The sequence below is a fragment of the Hyperolius riggenbachi genome, chromosome 3, assembly GCF_040937935.1.
Source record: "Hyperolius riggenbachi isolate aHypRig1 chromosome 3, aHypRig1.pri, whole genome shotgun sequence".
NCBI lineage: Eukaryota > Metazoa > Chordata > Amphibia > Anura > Hyperoliidae > Hyperolius > Hyperolius riggenbachi.
This window is the reverse complement of record NC_090648.1, coordinates 1,786,867-1,807,126: the sequence shown is the minus strand read 5'-3', so window position 1 is coordinate 1,807,126 and position 20,260 is coordinate 1,786,867. Positions and strand designations below refer to the sequence as shown.

Genomic DNA, 20,260 nt, shown 5'->3' with positions numbered 1-20,260 from the left:
AATATCATGTGGCCTGCCTGCTGCCACGTGTCACCCCAGCCCAGTGTGTGTACAATATCATGTGGCCTGCCAGCTGCCACGTGTCACCCCAGCCCAGTGTGTGTACAATATCATGTGGCCTACCTGCTGCCACGTGTCACCCCAGCCCCGTGTGTGTACAATATCATGTGGCCTGCCTGCTGCCACGTGTCACCCCAGCCCAGTGTGTGTACAATATCATGTGGCCTGCCTGCTGCCACGTGTCACCCCAGCCCAGTGTGTGTACAATATCATGTGGCCTACCTGCTGCCACGTGTCACCCCAGCCCAGTGTGTGTACAATATCATGTTGCCTACCTGCTGCCACGTGTCACCCCAGCCCAGTGTGTGTACAATATCATGTAGCCTGCCTGCTGCCACGTGTCACCCCAGCCCAGTGTGTGTACAATATCATGTGGCCTGCCTGCTGCCACGTGTCACCCCAGCCCACTGTGTGTACAATATCATGTGGCCTGCCAGCTGCCACGTGTCACCCCAGCCCAGTGTGTGTACAATATCATGTGGCCCACCTGCTGCCACGTGTCACCCCAGCCCAGTGTGTGTACAATATCATGTGGCCTACCTGCTGCCACGTGTCACCCCAGCCCAGTGTGTGTACAATATCATGTGGCCTACCTGCTGCCACGTGTCACCCCAGCCCAGTGTGTGTACAATATCATGTGGCCTACCTGCTGCCACGTGTCACCCCAGCCCAGTGTGTGTACAATATCATGTGGCCTGCCTGCTGCCACGTGTCACCCCAGCCCAGTGTGTGTACAATATCATGTGGCCTACCTGCTGCCACGTGTCACCCCAGCCCAGTGTGTGTACAATATCATGTGGCCTGCCAGCTGCCACGTGTCACCCCAGCCCAGTGTGTGTACAATATCATGTGGCCTGCCTGCTGCCACGTGTCACCCCAGCCCAGTGTGTGTACAATATCATGTGGCCTACCTGCTGCCACGTGTCACCCCAGCCCAGTGTGTGTACAATATCATGTGGCCTACCTGCTGCCACGTGTCACCCCAGCCCAGTGTGTGTACAATATCATGTGGCCTATCTGCTGCCACATGTCACTCCAGCCCAGTGTGTGTACAATATCATGTGGCCTGCCTGCTGCCACGTGTCACCCCAGCCCAGTGTGTGTACAATATCATGTGGCCTATCTGCTGCCACATGTCACCCCAGCCCAGTGTGTGTACAATATCATATGGCCGGCCAGCTGCCACGTGTCACCCCAGCCCAGTGTGTGTACAATATCATGTGGCCTACCTGCTGCCACGTGTCACCCCAGCCCAGTGTGTGTACAATATCATGTTGCCTGCCTGCTGCCACGTGTCACCCCAGCCCAGTGTGTGTACAATATCATGTGGCCTACCTGCTGCCACGTGTCACCCCAGCCCAGTGTGTGTACAATATCATGTGGCCTACCTGCTGCCACGTGTCACCCCAGCCCAGTGTGTGTACAATATCATGTGGCCTATCTGCTGCCACGTGTCACCCCAGCCCAGTGTGTGTACAATATCATGTGGCCTACCTGCTGCCACGTGTCACCCCAGCCCAGTGTGTGTACAATATCATGTGGCCTATCTGCTGCCACGTGTCACCCCAGCCCAGTGTGTGTACAATATCATGTGGCCTACCTGCTGCCACGTGTCACCCCAGCCCAGTGTGTGTACAATATCATGTGGCCTATCTGCTGCCACGTGTCACCCCAGCCCAGTGTGTGTACAATATCATGTGGCCTACCTGCTGCCACGTGTCACCCCAGCCCAGTGTGTGTACAATATCATGTGGCCTACCTGCTGCCACGTGTCACCCCAGCCCAGTGTGTGTACAATATCATGTGGCCTACCTGCTGCCACATGTCACCCCAGCCCAGTGTGTGTACAATATCATGTGGCCTACCTGCTGCCACGTGTCACCCCAGCCCAGTGTGTGTACAATATCATGGGGCCTACCTGCTGCCACGTGTCACCCCAGCCCAGTGTGTGTACAATATCATGTGGCCTACCTGCTGCCACGTGTCACCCCAGCCCAGTGTGTGTACAATATCATGTGGCCTACCTGCTGCCACGTGTCACCCCAGCCCAGTGTATGTACAATATCATGTGGCCTGCCTGCTGCCACGTGTCACCCCAGCCCAGTGTGTGTACAATATCATGTGGCCTATCTGCTGCCACGTGTCACCCCAGCCCAGTGTGTGTACAATATCATGTGGCCTACCTGCTGCCACATGTCACCCCAGCCCAGTGTGTGTACAATATCATGTGGCCTACCTACTGCCACGTGTCACCCCAGCCCAGTGTGTGTACAATATCATGTGGCCTACCTGCTGCCATGTGTCACCCCAGCCCAGTGTGTGTACAATATCGTGGGGCCTACCTGCTGCCACGTGTCACCCCAGCCCAGTGTGTGTACAATATCATGTGGCCTACCTGCTGCCACATGTCACCCCAGCCCAGTGTGTGTACAATATCATGTGGCCTACCTGCTGCCACGTGTCACCCCAGCCCAGTGTGTGTACAATATCATGCTACCTACTGCCACGTGTCACCCCAGCCCAGTGTGTGTACAATATCATGTGGCCTACCTACTGCCACGTGTCACCCCAGCCCAGTGTGTGTACAATATCATGTGGCCTGCCTGCTGCCACGTGTCACCCCAGCCCAGTGTGTGTACAATATCATGTGGCCTACCTACTGCCACGTGTCACCCCAGCCCAGTGTGTGTACAATATCATGTGGCCTACCTGCTGCCACGTGTCACCCCAGCCCAGTGTGTGTACAATATCATGTGGCCTGCCTGCTGCCACGTGTCACCCCAGCCCAGTGTGTGTACAATATCATGGGGCCTACCTGCTGCCACATGTCACCCCAGCCCAGTGTGTGTACAATATCATGTGGCCTACCTGCTGCCACGTGTCACCCCAGCCCAGTGTGTGTACAATATCATGCTACCTACTGCCACGTGTCACCCCAGCCCAGTGTGTGTACAATATCATGTGGCCTACCTACTGCCACGTGTCACCCCAGCCCAGTGTGTGTACAATATCATGTGGCCTACCTGCTGCCACATGTCACCCCAGCCCAGTGTGTGTACAATATCACGTGGCCTACCTGCTGCCACGTGTCACCCCAGCCCAGTGTGTGTACAATATCATGCTACCTACTGCCACGTGTCACCCCAGCCCAGTGTGTGTACAATATCATGTGGCCTGCCTGCTGCCACATGTCACCCCAGCCCAGTGTGTGTACAATATCATGTGGCCTACCTGCTGCCACGTGTCACCCCAGCCCAGTGTGTGTACAATATCATGTGGCCTGCTAGCTGCCACATGTCACCCCAGCCCAGTGTGTGTACAATATCATGTGGCCTACCTGCTGCCACATGTCACCCCAGCCCAGTGTGTGCACAATATCATGTGGCCTGCCTGCTGCCACATGTCACCCCAGTCCAGTGTGTGTACAATATCATGTGGCCTACCTGCTGCCACGTGTCACCCCAGCCCAGTGTGTGTACAATATCATGTGGCCTGCCTGCTGCCACATGTCACCCCAGCCCAGTGTGTGTACAATATCATGTGGCCTATCTGCTGCCACGTGTCACCCCAGCCCAGTGTGGGTACAATATCATGTGGCCTGCCAGCTGCCACATGTCACCCCAGCCCAGTGTGTGTACAATATCATGTGGCCTACCTGCTGCCACGTGTCACTCCAGCCCAGTGTGTGTACAATATCATGTGGCCTGCCTGCTGCCATGTGTCACCCCAGCCCAGTGTGTGTACAATATCATGTGGCCTGCCAGCTGCCACGTGTCACCCCAGCCCAGTGTGTGTACAATATCATGTGGCCTACCTGCTGCCACGTGTCACCCCAGCCCAGTGTGTGTACAATATCATGCTACCTACTGCCACGTGTCACCCCAGCCCAGTGTGTGTACAATATCATGTGGCCTACCTGCTGCCACGTGTCACCCCAGCCCAGTGTGTGTACAATATCATGTGGCCTACCTGCTGCCACGTGTCACCCCAGCCCAGTGTGTGTACAATATCATGTGGCCTACCTGCTGCCACGTGTCACCCCAGCCCAGTGTGTGTACAATATCATGTGGCCTGCCTGGTGCCACATGTCACCCCAGCCCAGTGTGTGTACAATATCATGTGGCCTGCCTGCTGCCACGTGTCACCCCAGCCCAGTGTGTGTACAATATCATGTGGCCTACCTGCTGCCACGTGTCACCCCAGCCCAGTGTGTGTACAATATCATGTGGCCTACCTGCTGCCACGTGTCACCCCAGCCCAGTGTGTGTACAATATCATGTGGCCTACCTGCTGCCACATGTCACCCCAGCCCAGTGTGTGTACAATATCATGTGGCCTGCCTGCTGCCACGTGTCACCCCAGCCCAGTGTGTGTACAATATCATGTGGCCTACCTGCTGCCACGTGTCACCCCAGCCCAGTGTGTGTACAATATCATGTGGCCTGCCAGCTGCCACGTGTCACCCCAGCCCAGTGTGTGTACAATATCATGTGGCCTACCTGCTGCCACATGTCACCCCAGCCCAGTGTGTGTACAATATCATGTGGCCTACCTGCTGCCACATGTCACCCCAGCCCAGTGTGTGTACAATATCATGTGGCCTGCCTGCTGCCACATGTCACCCCAGCCCAGTGTGTGTACAATATCATGTGGCCTACCTGCTGCCACATGTCACCCCAGCCCAGTGTGTGTACAATATCATGTGGCCTGCCAGCTGCCACGTGTCACCCCAGCCCAGTGTGTGTACAATATCATGTTGCCTGCCTGCTGCCACGTGTCACCCCAGCCCAGTGTGTGTACAATATCATGTTGCCTGCCTGCTGCCACGTGTCACCCCAGCCCAGTGTGTGTACAATATCATGTGGCCTGCCTGCTGCCACGTGTCACCCCAGCCCAGTGTGTGTACAATATCATGTGGCCTACCTGCTGCCACGTGTCACTCCAGCCCAGTGTGTGTACAATATCATGTGGCCTGCCTGCTGCCACGTGTCACCCCAGCCCAGTGTGTGTACAATATCATGTGGCCTACCTACTGCCACGTGTCACCCCAGCCCAGTGTGTGTACAATATCATGTGGCCTGCCTGCTGCAACGTGTCACCCCAGCCCAGTGTGTGTACAATATCATGTGGCCTGCCTGCTGCCACGTGTCACCCCAGCCCAGTGTGTGTACAATATCATGTGGCCTGCCTGCTGCCACATGTCACCCCAGCCCAGTGTGTGTACAATATCATGTGGCCTACCTGCTGCCACGTGTCACCCCAGCCCAGTGTGTGTACAATATCATGTGGCCTACCTGCTGCCACGTGTCACCCCAGCCCAGTGTGTGTACAATATCATGTGGCCTACCTGCTGCCACGTGTCACCCCAGCCCAGTGTGTGTACAATATCATGTGGCCTGCCAGCTGCCACGTGTCACCCCAGCCCAGTGTGTGTACAATATCATGTGGCCTACCTGCTGCCACGTGTCACCCCAGCCCAGTGTGTGTACAATATCATGTGGCCTGCCAGCTGCCACGTGTCACCCCAGCCCAGTGTGTGTACAATATCATGTGGCCTACCTGCTGCCACATGTCACCCCAGCCCAGTGTGTGTACAATATCATGTGGCCTGCCTGCTGCCACCTGTCACCCCAGCCCAGTGTGTGTACAATATCATGTGGCCTACCTGCTGCCACATGTCACCCCAGCCCAGTGTGTGTACAATATCATGTGGCCTACCTGCTGCCACGTGTCACCCCAGCCCAGTGTGTGTACAATATCATGTGGCCTGCCTGCTGCCACGTGTCACCCCAGCCCAGTGTGTGTACAATATCATGTGGCCTGCCTACTGCCACGTGTCACCCCAGCCCAGTGTGTGTACAATATCATGTGGCCTGCCTTCTGCCACGTGTCACCCCAGCCCAGTGTGTGTACAATATCATGTGGCCTGCCTGCTGCCACGTGTCACCCCAGCCCAGTGTGTGTACAATATCATGTGGCCTACCTGCTGCCACGTGTCACCCCAGCCCAGTGTGTGTACAATATCATGTGGCCTACCTGCTGCCACGTGTCACCCCAGCCCAGTGTGTGTACAATATCATGTGGCCTACCTACTGCCACGTGTCACCCCAGCCCAGTGTGTGTACAATATCATGTGGCCTACCTACTGCCACGTGTCACCCCAGCCCAGTGTGTGTACAATATCATGTGGCCTGCCTGCTGCCACGTGTCACCCCAGCCCAGTGTATGTACAATATCATGTGGCCCACCTGCTGCCACGTGTCACCCCAGCCCAGTGTGTGTACAATATCATGTGGCCTACCTACTGCCACGTGTCACCCCAGCCCAGTGTGTGTACAATATCATGTGGCCTACCTACTGCCACGTGTCACCCCAGCCTAGTGTGTGTACAATATCATGTGGCCTGCCTGCTGCCACGTGTCACCCCAGCCCAGTGTGTGTACAATATCATGTGGCCTAGCTGCTGCCACGTGTCACCCCAGCCCAGTGTGTGTACAATATCATGTGGCCTGCCTGCTGCCACGTGTCACCCCAGCCCAGTGTGTGTACAATATCATGTGGCCTGCCTACTGCCACATGTCACCCCAGCCCAGTGTGTGTACAATATCATGTGGCCTGCCTGCTGCCACATGTCACCCCAGCCCAGTGTGTGTACAATATCATGTGGCCTACCTGCTGCCACGTGTCACCCCAGCCCAGTGTGTGTACAATATCATGTGGCCTGCCTGCTGCCACGTGTCACCCCAGCCCAGTGTGTGTACAATATCATGTGGCCTGCCTGCTGCCACATGTCACCCCAGCCCAGTGTGTGTACAATATCATGTGGCCTGCCTGCTGCCACGTGTCACCCCAGCCCAGTGTGTGTACAATATCATGTGGCCTATCTGCTGCCATGTGTCACCCCAGCCCAGTGTGTGTACAATATCATGTGGCCTACCTGCTGCCACGTGTCACCCCAGCCCAGTGTGTGTACAATATCATGTGGCCTACCTGCTGCCACATGTCACCCCAGCCCAGTGTGTGTACAATATCATGTGGCCTACCTGCTGCCACGTGTCACCCCAGCCCAGTGTGTGTACAATATCATGTGGCCTGCCTGCTGCCACATGTCACCCCAGCCCAGTGTGTGTACAATATCATGTGGCCTACCTGCTGCCACGTGTCACCCCAGCCCAGTGTGTGTACAATATCATGTGGCCTGCCAGCTGCCACGTGTCACCCCAGCCCAGTGTGTGTACAATATCACGTGGCCTGCCTGCTGCCACGTGTCACCCCAGCCCAGTGTGTGTACAATATCATGTGGCCTACCTACTGCCACCTGTCACCCCAGCCCAGTGTGTGTACAATATCATGTGGCCTGCCAGCTGCCACGTGTCACCCCAGCCCAGTGTGTGTACAATATCATGTGGCCTGCCAGCTGCCACGTGTCACCCCAGCCCAGTGTGTGTACAATATCATGTGGCCTACCTACTGCCACCTGTCACCCCAGCCCAGTGTGTGTACAATATCATGTGGCCTACCTGCTGCCACGTGTCACCCCAGCCCAGTGTGTGTACAATATCACGTGGCCTACCTGCTGCCACATGTCACCCCAGCCCAGTGTGTGTACAATATCATGTGGCCTACCTGCTGCCACGTGTCACCCCAGCCCAGTGTGTGTACAATATCATGTGGCCTACCTGCTGCCACATGTCACCCCAGCCCAGTGTGTGTACAATATCATGTGGCCTGCCAGCTGCCACGTGTCACCCCAGCCCAGTGTGTGTACAATATCATGTGGCCTACCTGCTGTCACGTGTCACCTCAGCCCACTGTGTGTACAATATCATGTGGCCTACCTACTGCCACCTGTCACCCCAGCCCAGTGTGTGTACAATATCATGTGGCCTACCTGCTGCCACGTGTCACCCCAGCCCAGTGTGTGTACAATATCACGTGGCCTACCTGCTGCCACATGTCACCCCAGCCCAGTGTGTGTACAATATCATGTGGCCTGCCTGCTGCCACATGTCACCCCAGCCCAGTGTGTGTACAATATCACGTGGCCTACCTGCTGCCACGTGTCACCCCAGCCCAGTGTGTGTACAATATCATGTGGCCTACCTGCTGCCACGTGTCACCCCAGCCCAGTGTGTGTACAATATCATGTGGCCGGCCAGCTGCCACGTGTCACCCCAGCCCAGTGTGTGTACAATATCATGTGGCCTGCCTGCTGCCACGTGTCACCCCAGCCCAGTGTGTGTACAATATCATGTGGCCTACCTGCTGCCACATGTCACCCCAGCCCAGTGTGTGTACAATATCATGTGGCCTACCTGCTGCCACGTGTCACCCCAGCCCAGTGTGTGTACAATATCATGTGGCCTACCTGCTGCCACGTGTCACCCCAGCCCAGTGTGTGTACAATATCATGTGGCCTACCTGCTGCCACGTGTCACCCCAGCCCAGTGTGTGTACAATATCATGTGGCCTGCCTGCTGCCACGTGTCACCCCAGCCCAGTGTGTGTACAATATCATGTGGCCTGCCTGCTGCCACGTGTCACCCCAGCCCAGTGTGTGTACAATATCATGTGGCCTACCTGCTGCCACGTGTCACCCCAGCCCAGTGTGTGTACAATATCATGTGGCCTACCTGCTGCCACATGTCACCCTAGCCCAGTGTGTGTACAATATCATGTGGCCCACCTGCTGCCACGTGTCACCCCAGCCCAGTGTGTGTACAATATCACGTGGCCTACCTGCTGCCACATGTCACCCCAGCCCAGTGTGTGTACAATATCATGTGGCCTACCTGCTGCCACGTGTCACCCCAGCCCAGTGTGTGTACAATATCATGTGGCCTACCTGCTGCCACGTGTCACCCCAGCCCAGTGTGTGTACAATATCATGTGGCCTACCTGCTGCCACGTGTCACCCCAGCCCAGTGTGTGTACAATATCATGTGGCCTACCTGCTGCCACGTGTCACCCCAGCCCAGTGTGTGTACAATATCATGTGGCCTTCCTGCTGCCACATGTCACCCCAGCCCCGTGTGTGTACAATATCATGTGGCCTACCTGCTGCCACATGTCACCCCAGCCCAGTGTGTGTACAATATCATGTGGCCTACCTGCTGCCACGTGTCACCCCAGCCCAGTGTATGTACAATATCATGTGGCCTGCCTGCTGCCACATGTCACCCCAGCCCAGTGTGTGTACAATATCATGTGGCCTACCTGCTGCCACGTGTCACCCCAGCCCAGTGTGTGTACAATATCATGTGGCCTACCTGCTGCCACATGTCACCCCAGCCCAGTGTGTGTACAATATCATGTGGCCTGCCTGCTGCCACGTGTCACCCCAGCCCAGTGTGTGTACAATATCATGTGGCCTGCCTGCTGCCACGTGTCACCCCAGCCCAGTGTGTGTACAATATCATGTGGCCTGCCTGCTGCCACGTGTCACCCCAGCCCAGTGTGTGTACAATATCATGTGGCCTGCCTGCTGCCACGTGTCACCTCAGCCCACTGTGTGTACAATATCATGTGGCCTGCCTGCTGCCACGTGTCACCCCAGCCCAGTGTGTGCACAATATCATGTGGCCTACCTGCTGCCACGTGTCACCCCAGCCCAGTGTGTGTACAATATCATGTGGCCTGCCTGCTGCCACATGTCACCCCAGCCCAGTGTGTGTACAATATCATGTGGCCTATCTGCTGCCACGTGTCACCCCAGCCCAGTGTGTGTACAATATCATGTGGCCTGCCAGCTGCCACATGTCACCCCAGCCCAGTGTGTGTACAATATCATGTGGCCTACCTGCTGCCACGTGTCACCCCAGCCCAGTGTGTGTACAATATCATGTGGCCTGCCTGCTGCCACGTGTCACCCCAGCCCAGTGTGTGTACAATATCATGTGGCCTGCCAGCTGCCACGTGTCACTCCAGCCCAGTGTGTGTACAATATCATGTGGCCTGCCTGCTGCCACGTGTCACCCCAGCCCAGTGTGTGTACAATATCATGTGGCCTGCCAGCTGCCACGTGTCACCCCAGCCCAGTGTGTGTACAATATCATGTGGCCTACCTACTGCCACCTGTCACCCCAGCCCAGTGTGTGTACAATATCATGTGGCCTGCCTGCTGCCACATGTCACCCCAGCCCAGTGTGTGTACAATATCATGTGGCCTACCTGCTGCCACGTGTCACCCCAGCCCAGTGTGTGTACAATATCATGTGGCCTACCTGCTGCCACATGTCACCCCAGCCCAGTGTGTGTACAATATCATGTGGCCTGCCTCCTGCCATGTGTCACCCCAGCCCAGTGTGTGTACAATATCATGTGGCCTACCTGCTGCCACATGTCACCCCAGCCCAGTGTGTGTACAATATCATGTGGCCTACCTGCTGCCACGTGTCACCCCAGCCCAGTGTGTGTACAATATCATGTGGCCTACCTGCTGCCACGTGTCACCCCAGCCCAGTGTGTGTACAATATCATGTGGCCTACCTGCTGCCACGTGTCACCCCAGCCCAGTGTGTGTACAATATCATGTGGCCTGCCTGCTGCCACATGTCACCCCAGCCCAGTGTGTGTACAATATCATGTGGCCTGCCTGCTGCAACGTGTCACCCCAGCCCAGTGTGTGTACAATATCATGTGGCCTACCTGCTGCCACGTGTCACCCCAGCCCAGTGTGTGTACAATATCATGTGGCCTACCTGCTGCCACATGTCACCCCAGCCCAGTGTGTGTACAATATCATATGGCCGGCCTGCTGCCACGTGTCACCCTGGCCCAGTGTGTGTACAATATCATGTGGCCTACCTGCTGCCACATGTCACCCCAGCCCAGTGTGTGTACAATATCATGTGGCCTACCTGCTGCCACATGTCACCCCAGCCCAGTGTGTGTACAATATCACGTGGCCTACCTGCTGCCACATGTCACCCCAGCCCAGTGTGTGTACAATATCATGTGGCCTGCCTGCTGCCACATGTCACCCCAGCCCAGTGTGTGTACAATATCATGTGGCCTGCCTGCTGCCACGTGTCACCCCAGCCCAGTGTGTGTACAATATCATGTGGCCTACCTGCTGCCCCGTGTCACCCCAGCCCAGTGTGTGTACAATATCATGTGGCCTACCTGCTGCCACGTCTCACCTCAGCCCAGTGTGTGTACAATATCATGTGGCCTACCTGCTGCCATGTGTCACCCCAGCCCAGTGTGTGTACAATATCATGTGGCCTGCCTGCTGCCACATGTCACCCCAGCCCAGTGTGTGTACAATATCATGTGGCCTACCTGCTGCCACGTGTCACCCCAGCCCAGTGTGTGTACAATATCATGTGGCCTGCCTGCTGCCACGTGTCACCCCAGCCCAGTGTGTGTACAATATCATGTGGCCTACCTGCTGCCACATGTCACCCCAGCCCAGTGTGTGTACAATATCATGTGGCCTGCCTGCTGCCACGTGTCACCCCAGCCCAGTGTGTGTACAATATCATGTGGCCTGCCTGCTGCCACATGTCACCCCAGCCCAGTGTGTGTACAATATCATGTGGCCTGCCTGCTGCCATGTGTCACCCCAGCCCAGTGTGTGTACAATATCATGTGGCCTGCCAGCTGCCACGTGTCACCCCAGCCCAGTGTGTGTACAATATCATGTGGCCTACCTGCTGCCACGTGTCACCCCAGCCCAGTGTGTGACCTCTCCATACAACAGAGCAGATAAGTCATACTGCTCAATGTCCTACCAATAAGCTCCTCCCTCTACATAGTTATTATTATTATTATTATTATTAGGCAACCCTGGCACACACTGGTCTGTGTACGTAATAATAGGGTGCCCAGGAAAGCCATCTGTAAATTTACCAATATTCTACCATTAAAGTGTAAAACATTGGTATTAATAACTGATACTTTACTATAACTAAACCTAACCCTACTCTCACACAGAACCCTTCCGCTCTGACACCTAACTCCTCCCCCCATAAAGGCCCCACCCCACCACACAAATACCCTACCTGACATTAAAACCTGACTCCCCCACTAGCCGTATCCTACCCATTCCCCTCCCTTTTCCTCGCCACCAATCGCCACTGATGGATGGTAATCCCTCATTTTCTGGGTGTGGCCATAGGCACCCATTGAAAAAGCTGCATTGAGGGCTAATTTGGGCGTCCGATTAACCCAGCGCCCGCTATTTATCAGGCATCGATGGCACCAAAATTTCCCCTCAATTCTGCAATTTCAATGGCTTTCTGGTGGCACCCAAACGCCCCAAGCTAGCCGGTGCCCAAATTGCCTGCGATTCACTGGTCCTGGCTCTGCTCTGGTGATAGCTCAACAGTTTTCAGGATTTGTAGAGTAATCTGTGTGTCCTTCCTGCAGGTCCTGCATGCTGCAGGCGGAGTCGGAGAGGGTCCTGCATGCTGCAGGTGGAGTCAGAGAGGGTCCTGCATGCTGCAGGTGGAGTCAGGGAGGGTCCTGCATGCTGCAGGCGGAGTCAGAGAAGGTGCTGCGGTCTGCAGGGGGAGTCAGGGAGGGTCCTGCATGCTGCAGGCAGAGTCAGAGTGGGTCATGCATGCTGCAGGCGGAGTCAGAGTGGGTCCTGCATGCTGCAGGCGGAGTCAGAGAGGGTCCTGCATGCTGCAGGTGGAGTCAGAGAGGGTCCTGCATGCTGCAAGCAGAGTCAGAGAGGGTCCTGCATGTTGCAGGCAGAGTCAGAGTGGGTCCTGCATGCTGCAGGCGGAGTCAGAGTGGGTCCTGCAGCTCTGCTGATGGCTAAATTATTATTACAGTATTTGTGTCTCCTCCTGCAGGGTCCTGCATGCTGCAAGCGGAGTCAAAGAGGGTCCTGCAGTGCTGCTGATGGCTGAATTATCATAAGAGTAATTTGTGTGTCCTCCTGCAGGTCCTGCGTGCTGCAGGCGGAGTCAGAGCGGGTCCTGCATGCTGCAGGCGGAGTCAGGGAGGCTCCTGCAGCTCTGCCGATTGGCTGAATTAATATTACAGTATTTGTGTGTCCTCCCTGCAGGTCCTGCATGCTGCAGGCGGAGTCAGAGCAGGTCCTGCAGCTCTGCCAATGGCTGAACTATTATTAGATTAACTTGTGTGTTCTCCTGCAGGTCCTGCATGCTGCAGGCGGAGTCAGAGAGGGTCCTGCAGCTCTGCTGATGGTGTTATTATTATTACAGTAATTTGTGTGTCCCCCCTGCAGGTCCTGCATGCTGCAGGCGGAGTCAGAGAGGGTCCTGCAGCTCTGCCAATGGCTGAATTATTATTAGAATAACTTGTGTGTTCTCCTGCAGGTCCTGCATGCTGCAGGCAGAGTCAGAGAGGGTCCTGCAGCTCTGGGTCGGTGCGGTGCAGAGAAGTATCACCACAGCCTACAGTGAGAATAAGAGAGACAGTGGCAGTCTGGTGAGTTTTCTGCAGCCACTAATCACTAAGAGAGATGTGATTACATACTGACCTGATGTTTCTCCCTCAGAGGCTGCCCCGCTCCCCGGCTGAGGCCCCGGTGCAGCACAAGGCTGGAGCGCAGTGTGCGCAGGATGCAGTACTTAGGGTCCCGGGGAATGCTGCGTGCTGTGACTGCCGATTAGCAGAGCCCGAGTGGGCGAGTATTAACCTAGGGGTCACCCTGTGTATCGAATGCAGCGGAATTCACAGGTGAGGATAGGAAACAACTCTAGTGACTGCACTGTGTACTGACACTGGCTGCACTGTGTACTGACACGAACTGCATTGTGTACTGACACTGGCTGCAATATGTACTGACACTGGCTGCACTGTGTACTGACACTAACTGCATTGTGTGTTGACACCAACTGCACTATGTACTGACACGAAACCGTCAGTACTGTGTACTGACGCCAATTGCACTATGTTCTAAGACCAACTGCTCTATGTACTGACACTGGCTGCACTATGTAATAACACTGACAGCATAGTGTACTGACTGCAGTATGTACTGACACTGGCTGCACTGTGTATTGACACCCACTGCACTGTGTCCTGACACCAGCTGCACTGTGCACTAGCACTGACTGTGCTATCCACTGACTCTGGCTGCACTGTGTAATAACACTGACAGCATAGTGCACTGACTGCAGTATGTACCGACACTGGCTGCACTATGTAATAACACTGACAGCATAGTGTACTGACTGCAGTATGTACTGACTCTGGCTGCACTGTGTACTGACACTAACTGCATTGTGTATTGACACCAACAGCACTATGTACTGACACTAACTGCATTGTGTATTGACACCAACTGCACTATGTACTGACACTGGCTGCAATGTGTACTGACACCCACTGCACTGTGTATTGACTCTAACTGCACTATGTACTGACACAAAACCGGCAGTACTGTGTACTGACGCCAATTGCACTATGTTCTGAGACCAACTGCTCTATGTACTGACACTGGCTGCACTATGTAATAACACTGACAGCATAGTGTACTGACTGCAGTATGTACTGACACTGGCTGCACTATGTAATAACACTGACAGCATAGTGTACTGACTGCAGTATGTACTGACACTGGCTGCACTGTGTAATAACACTGACAGCATAGTGAACTGACTGCAGTATGTACTGACTCTGGCTGCACTGTGTAATAACACTGACAGCATAGTGTACTGACTGCAGTATGTACTGACACTGGCTGCACTGTGTAATAACACTGACAGCATAGTGTACTGACTGCAGTATGTACTGACACTGGCTGCACTGTGTAATAACACTGACAGCATAGTGTACTGACTGCATTATGTACTGACTTTGGCTGCACTGTGTAATAACACTGACAGCATAGTGTACTGACTGCAGTATGTACTGACTCTGGCTGCACTGTGTAATAACACTGCAGAATGTACTGACAGTGAGGTTACCGCAGACTTATCATCTTTCATCAGTGATTGGAGCATGGTGGGCGGAGCTCCTGTAGATATTATTGATGTAACTCCTCCGGGGATGGGTGACCAGCATTGACCTCTCCTCTCTGAATTTTAGGAGTTTGGGTGTCCACTTCTCCAAAGTGCGCTCTCTGCTGCTGGACTCCTGGGAACCCGAGCTGGTCAAGGTGAGCTGTGGTGATTGGGGTGGGAGGAGTCACTGGGTTGGAAGAAGCCCCTGCTGGTGCTTGGGGTGGGAGGAGTCCCTGTGGAGGGAGAAGCCCCTGCTGGGGTGGGAGGAGTCACTGGGATGGAAGAAGCCATTGCTGGTGATTGGGGTAGGAGGATTCACTGGGGTGGGAGAAGCCCCTGCTGATGATTGGGGTGGGAGGAGTCACTGGGGTGGGAGAAGCCCCTGCTGGTGATTGAGGTGGGATAAGTCACTGGGGTGGGAGAAGCCCCTGCTGGTGCTTGGGGTGGGAGGAGTCACTGGGTAGGTGGAGTCACTGGGGTGGGAGAAGTCACTGCTGGTAATTAGGGTGGGAGGAGTCACTGGAGTGGGAGGAGCTCCTGCCGGTGCTTGGGGTGGGAAGAGTCACTGGAGTGGGAGGAGCTCCTGCTGGTGTTTGGGGTGGGAGGAGTCACTGGGATGGGAGAAGCTCCTGCTGGTGATTGGGATGGGAAGAGTTACTGGAGTGGGAGGAGCTCCTGCTGGTGTTTGGGGTGGGAGGAGTCACTGGGATGGGAGAAGCTCCTGCTGGTGATTGGGATGGGAAGAGTCACTGGGGTGGGAGGAGCCCCTGCTGGTGCTAGGGGTGGGAGGAGGCACTGGAGTGGGTGAAGCTCCTGCTGGTGATTGGGGTGGGAGGAGTCACTGGGATGGGAGAAGCTACTGCTGGTGATTGGGGTGGGAGGAGTCACTGGAGTGGGAGAAGCCCCTGCTGGTGCTGGGGGTGGGAGGAGTCACTGGAGTGGGAGGAGCTCCTCCTGGTGTTTGGGGTGGGAGGAGTCACTGGGGTGGGAGAAGCCCCTGCTGGTGATTGGGGTGGGAGGAGGCACTGGAGTGGGTGAAGCTCCTGCTGGTGATTGGGGTGGGAGGAGTCACTGGGATGGGAGAAGCTACTGCTGGTGATTGGGGTGGGAGGAGTCACTGGAGTGGGAGAAGCTCCTGCTGGTGTTTGGGGTGGGAGGAGTCAGTGGGATGGGAGGAGCCCCTGCTGGTTTTTGGGGTGGGAGGAGTCACCAGGGTGGGAGAAGCCACTGCTGGTGATTGGGGTGGGAGGAGTCACTGGGATGGGAGAAGCCCCTGCTGAGGACTGGGGTGGGAGGAGTCACTGGGATGGGAGAAACCCCTGCTGGTGATTGGGGTGGGAGGAGTCACTGGAGTGGGAGGAGCCCCTGCTGGTGATTGGGGTGGGAGGAGTCACTGGGATGGGAGAAGCCCCTGCTGAGGACTGGGGTGGGAGGAGTCACTGGGATGGGAGAAGCCACTGCTGGTGCTAGGGGTGGGAGGAGTCACTGGGGTGGGAGGATCCACTGCTGGTGATGGGGGTGGGAGGAGTCACTGGAGTGGGAGGATCCCCTGCTGGTGCTAGGGAGAAGTCACTGGGATGGGAGAAGCCACTGCTGGTGCTAGGGGTGGGAGGAGTCACTGGGGTGGGAGAAGCCACTGCTGGTGATTGGGGTGGGAGGAGTCACTGGAGTGGGAGGAGCCACTGCTGGTGATTGGGGTAGGAGAAGTCACTGCTGGTGATTGGGGTGGGAGGAGTCACTGGGATGGGAGAAGCCCCTGCTGGTGATTGGGGTGGGAGGAGTCACTGGGATGGGAGAAGCCCCTGCTGGTGATTGGGGTGGAAGGAGTCACTGTGGTGGGAGGAGTCACTGGGGTGGGAGGAGCCCCTGCTGGTGCTAGGGGTGGGAGGAGTCACTGGGGTGGGAGAAGCCACTGCTGGTGATTGGGGTGGGAGGAGTCACTGGGATGGGAGAAGCTCCTGCTGGTGATTTGGGTGGGAAGAGTCACTCGAGTGAGAGGAGCTGCTGCTGGTGATTGGGGTGGGAGGAGTCACTGGGGTGGGAGAAGCCACTGCTGGTGATTGGGGTGGGAGGAGTCAGTGGGGTGGGAGAAGCCCCTGCTGGTGCTAGGGGTGGGAGGAGTCACTGGGATGGGAGAAGCCCCTGCTGGTGATTAGGGTGGGAGGAGTCACTGGGGTGGGAGAAGCCACTGCTGGTGATTGGGGTGGGAGGAGTCACTGGGGTGGGAGAAGCCACTGCTTGTGCTAGGGGTGGGAGGAGTCACTGGGGTGGGAGAAGCCCCTGCTGGTGCTAGGGGTGGGAGGAGTCACTGGGGTGGGAGAAGCCACTGCTGGTGATTGGGGTGGGAGGAGTCAGTGGGGTGGGAGAAGCCCCTGCTGGTGCTAGGGGTGGGAGGAGTCACTGGGATGGGAGAAGCCACTGCTGGTGATTGGGGTGGGAGGAGTCACTGGAGTGGGAGGAGCCCCTGCTGGTGGTAGGGAGAAGTCACTGGGATGGGAGAAGCCACTGCTGGTGCTGGGGGTGGGAGGAGTCACTGGGATGGGAGAAGCACCTGCTGGTGCTAGGGAGAAGTCACTGGGATGGGAGAAGCCACTGCTGGTGCTGGGGGTGGGAGGAGGCACTGGAGTGGGTGAAGCTCCTGCTGGTGATTGGGGTGGGAGGAGTCACTGGAGTGGGAGAAGCCACTGCTGGTGATTGGGGTGGGAGGAGTCACTGGAGTGGGAGAAGCCCCTGCTGGTGCTGGGGGTGGGAGGAGTCACTGGAGTAGGAGGAGCTCCTGCTGGTGTTTGGGGTGGGAGGAGTCACTGGGGTGGGAGAAGTCACTGCTGGTGATTGGGGTGGGAGGAGTCACTGGGATGGGAGAAGCCCCTGCTGGTGATTGTGGTGGGAGGAGTCACTGTGGTGGGAGGAGTCACTGGGGTGGGAGGAGCCCCTGCTGGTGCTAGGGGTGGGAGGAGTCACTGGGGTAGGAGAAGCCACTGCTGGTGATTGGGGTGGGAGGAGTCACTGTGATGGGAGAAGCTCCTGCTGGTGATTTGGGTGGAAAGAGTCACTGGAGTGGGAGGAGCTGCTGCTGGTGATTGGGGTGGGAGGAGTCACTGGGGTGGGAGAAGCCACTGCTGGTGATTGGGGTGGGAGGAGTCAGTGGGGTGGGAGAAGCCCCTGCTGGTGCTAGGGGTGGGAGGAGTCACTGGGGTGGGAGAAGCCACTGCTGGTGATTGGGGTGGGAGGAGTTACTGGGATGGGAGAAGCCACTGCTGGTGCTAGGGGTGAGAGGAGTCACGGGGGTGGGAGGCACTACTGCTGCTGATTGGGGTGGGAGGAGTCACTGGGGTGGGAGGAGCCCCTGCTGGTGCTAGGGGTGGGAGGAGTCACTGGAGTGGATGGAACCCCTGCTGGTGCTAGGGGTGGGAGGAGTCACTGGAGTGGATGGAACCCCTGCTGGTGCTAGGTGTGGGAGGAGTCACTGGGATGGGAGGAGCCCCTGCTGGTACTAGGGGTGGGAGCAGTCACTGGCATGGGAGGAGCCCCTGCTGGTGATTGGGGTGGGAGGAGTCAGACCACAGATGGACTCCCTCTAGTCTTGTGAGGAGTGGCACAGCAGTGCAGATCGGGTGATCACATCTGTGAATAATATAGGACACAATAATATGTGTGTATATTGAACTGTCACAGGTTTTATGCCATTATTATGCATTTTTGTTGTGTTTTTGTGATTTCTGTAATTTTGTCTGTTTGTTTCTCTCAGCTAATGTGTGAATTAGGAAACAATATCATTAATTCGATCTATGAGGCGCGAATCGATGAGATGAGCATAAAGAAGCCGACGCCCACTAGCACACGGTGATGTCATCATCTATTCTTGTCCTATCGTATTGTCTTGTCTGTTCCCTATCGCTGCGTCTCAGGATTTGCATTCTGCGCTAGACAACCAACATGCATGTTACATAGCTGACATACATACTGACTCCACCCATGTGCTATGTGCATGACATCATCAGATCTCTACGTTTCTATGACATCATGTAGCTGGTAATGAATTACTCTTGAGGTGCCCTCTGTACATGGATGGAGATCTCTGGTAGATCAGGCTTTGTTAGTAGATAACTTTCTTGTGAAAGTAATACCTTTCAATGGCTAACCGATTAAGTTAAAGAGAACCCGAGGTGTGTTTAAAGAATGTTATCTGCATACAGAGGCTGGATCTGCCTATACAGCCCAGCCTCTGTTGCTATCCCAAACCCCCCTAATGTCCCCCTGCACTCTGCAATCCCTCATAAATCACAGCCGTGCTGTGAGGCTGTGTTTACATCTGTAGTGTCAGTCTCAGCTGCTCCCCCGCCTCCTGCATAGCTCCGGTCCCTGCCCCCGTCCCTTCCCTCCAACCAGCAGGGAGGGAAGGGATGCAGGCGGGGACTGGAGTTCTGCAGGAGGCGGGGAGAGCAGCAGACTGACACTATAGAGATAAACACAGCCAGCTCTGACAAGCTGTTTGTCAGCAGCGTGGCTGTGATTTATGAGGGATTGCAGAGTGCAGGGGGACCTTAGGGGGGTTTGGGATAGCAACAGAGGCTGGGCTGTATAGGCAGATCCAGCCTCTGTATGCAGATAATATTCTTCAAACCCACCTCGGGTTCTCTTTAAATGATGCAAGCTTTCAGGGATCTAGTCCCCTTCTTCAGGCATATTTCCAGACGTTAGCTGAAGTAAAACACTGATGCAGGTAAATAGTAAACACGTAGATGGCAGTTGTGCTGGTTGCAGTTAGATGACAGGTGATCAGCAGGTGGAGCCAGTGGGCTTTTGTTAGTAGAGAGATCCTAGGATGCCCCCTCCTCAATGAGGCCACTATGAAGACAACCCTTTACCAATCACCGATAATTGTATTCCTGTCACTGAGAAGTGTCTGCAGAGGTAAGACAAGTCTCTGAGTATATAGCTGAGAGATGGAGGTTTGCACGCTCCGAGCTCCCCCCAGAAATCCTCAGCTATATGACCCGAAGAAGCAACCTAAAGCTGTGAAACGTGTTGCCCTATGTGCGACAATGAATACTTTTGAAATCATTGATGAGTTGAGTTTGTGAAGGTAGGCTAACACTCACCTTCATTTTTAAGCATGTTTTAACAATTTTATCAATTTTTGGGCGCCTACAGTTACTGTTATCTTTCAGTTCTAGTCACCCTTCTTGGGGATTCACATTTTATGTTTTTATAAGTTTTATTTTACTTGCCTTGTTCTCTAGTTATACTGCACCAGATTGGGCTCCCGGTATTCC

The 20,260-nt window shown here is 55.6% G+C and overlaps 1 protein-coding gene across 1 annotated transcript in view; it reads left to right on the top strand.

Moving 5' to 3' along the window:
• ACAP1 (ArfGAP with coiled-coil, ankyrin repeat and PH domains 1) overlaps window positions 1–20,260 on the top strand; it is a 424,776-nt gene that overhangs the window by 281,999 nt on the left and 122,517 nt on the right. Inside the window, exons 13-16 of the mRNA XM_068273798.1 lie at window positions 13,353–13,464; window positions 13,535–13,716; window positions 15,070–15,139; window positions 18,733–18,827. Coding sequence (XP_068129899.1) covers window positions 13,353–13,464; window positions 13,535–13,716; window positions 15,070–15,139; window positions 18,733–18,827 — 459 coding nt within the window. The remainder of the gene's footprint in view (window positions 1–13,352; window positions 13,465–13,534; window positions 13,717–15,069; window positions 15,140–18,732; window positions 18,828–20,260) is intronic.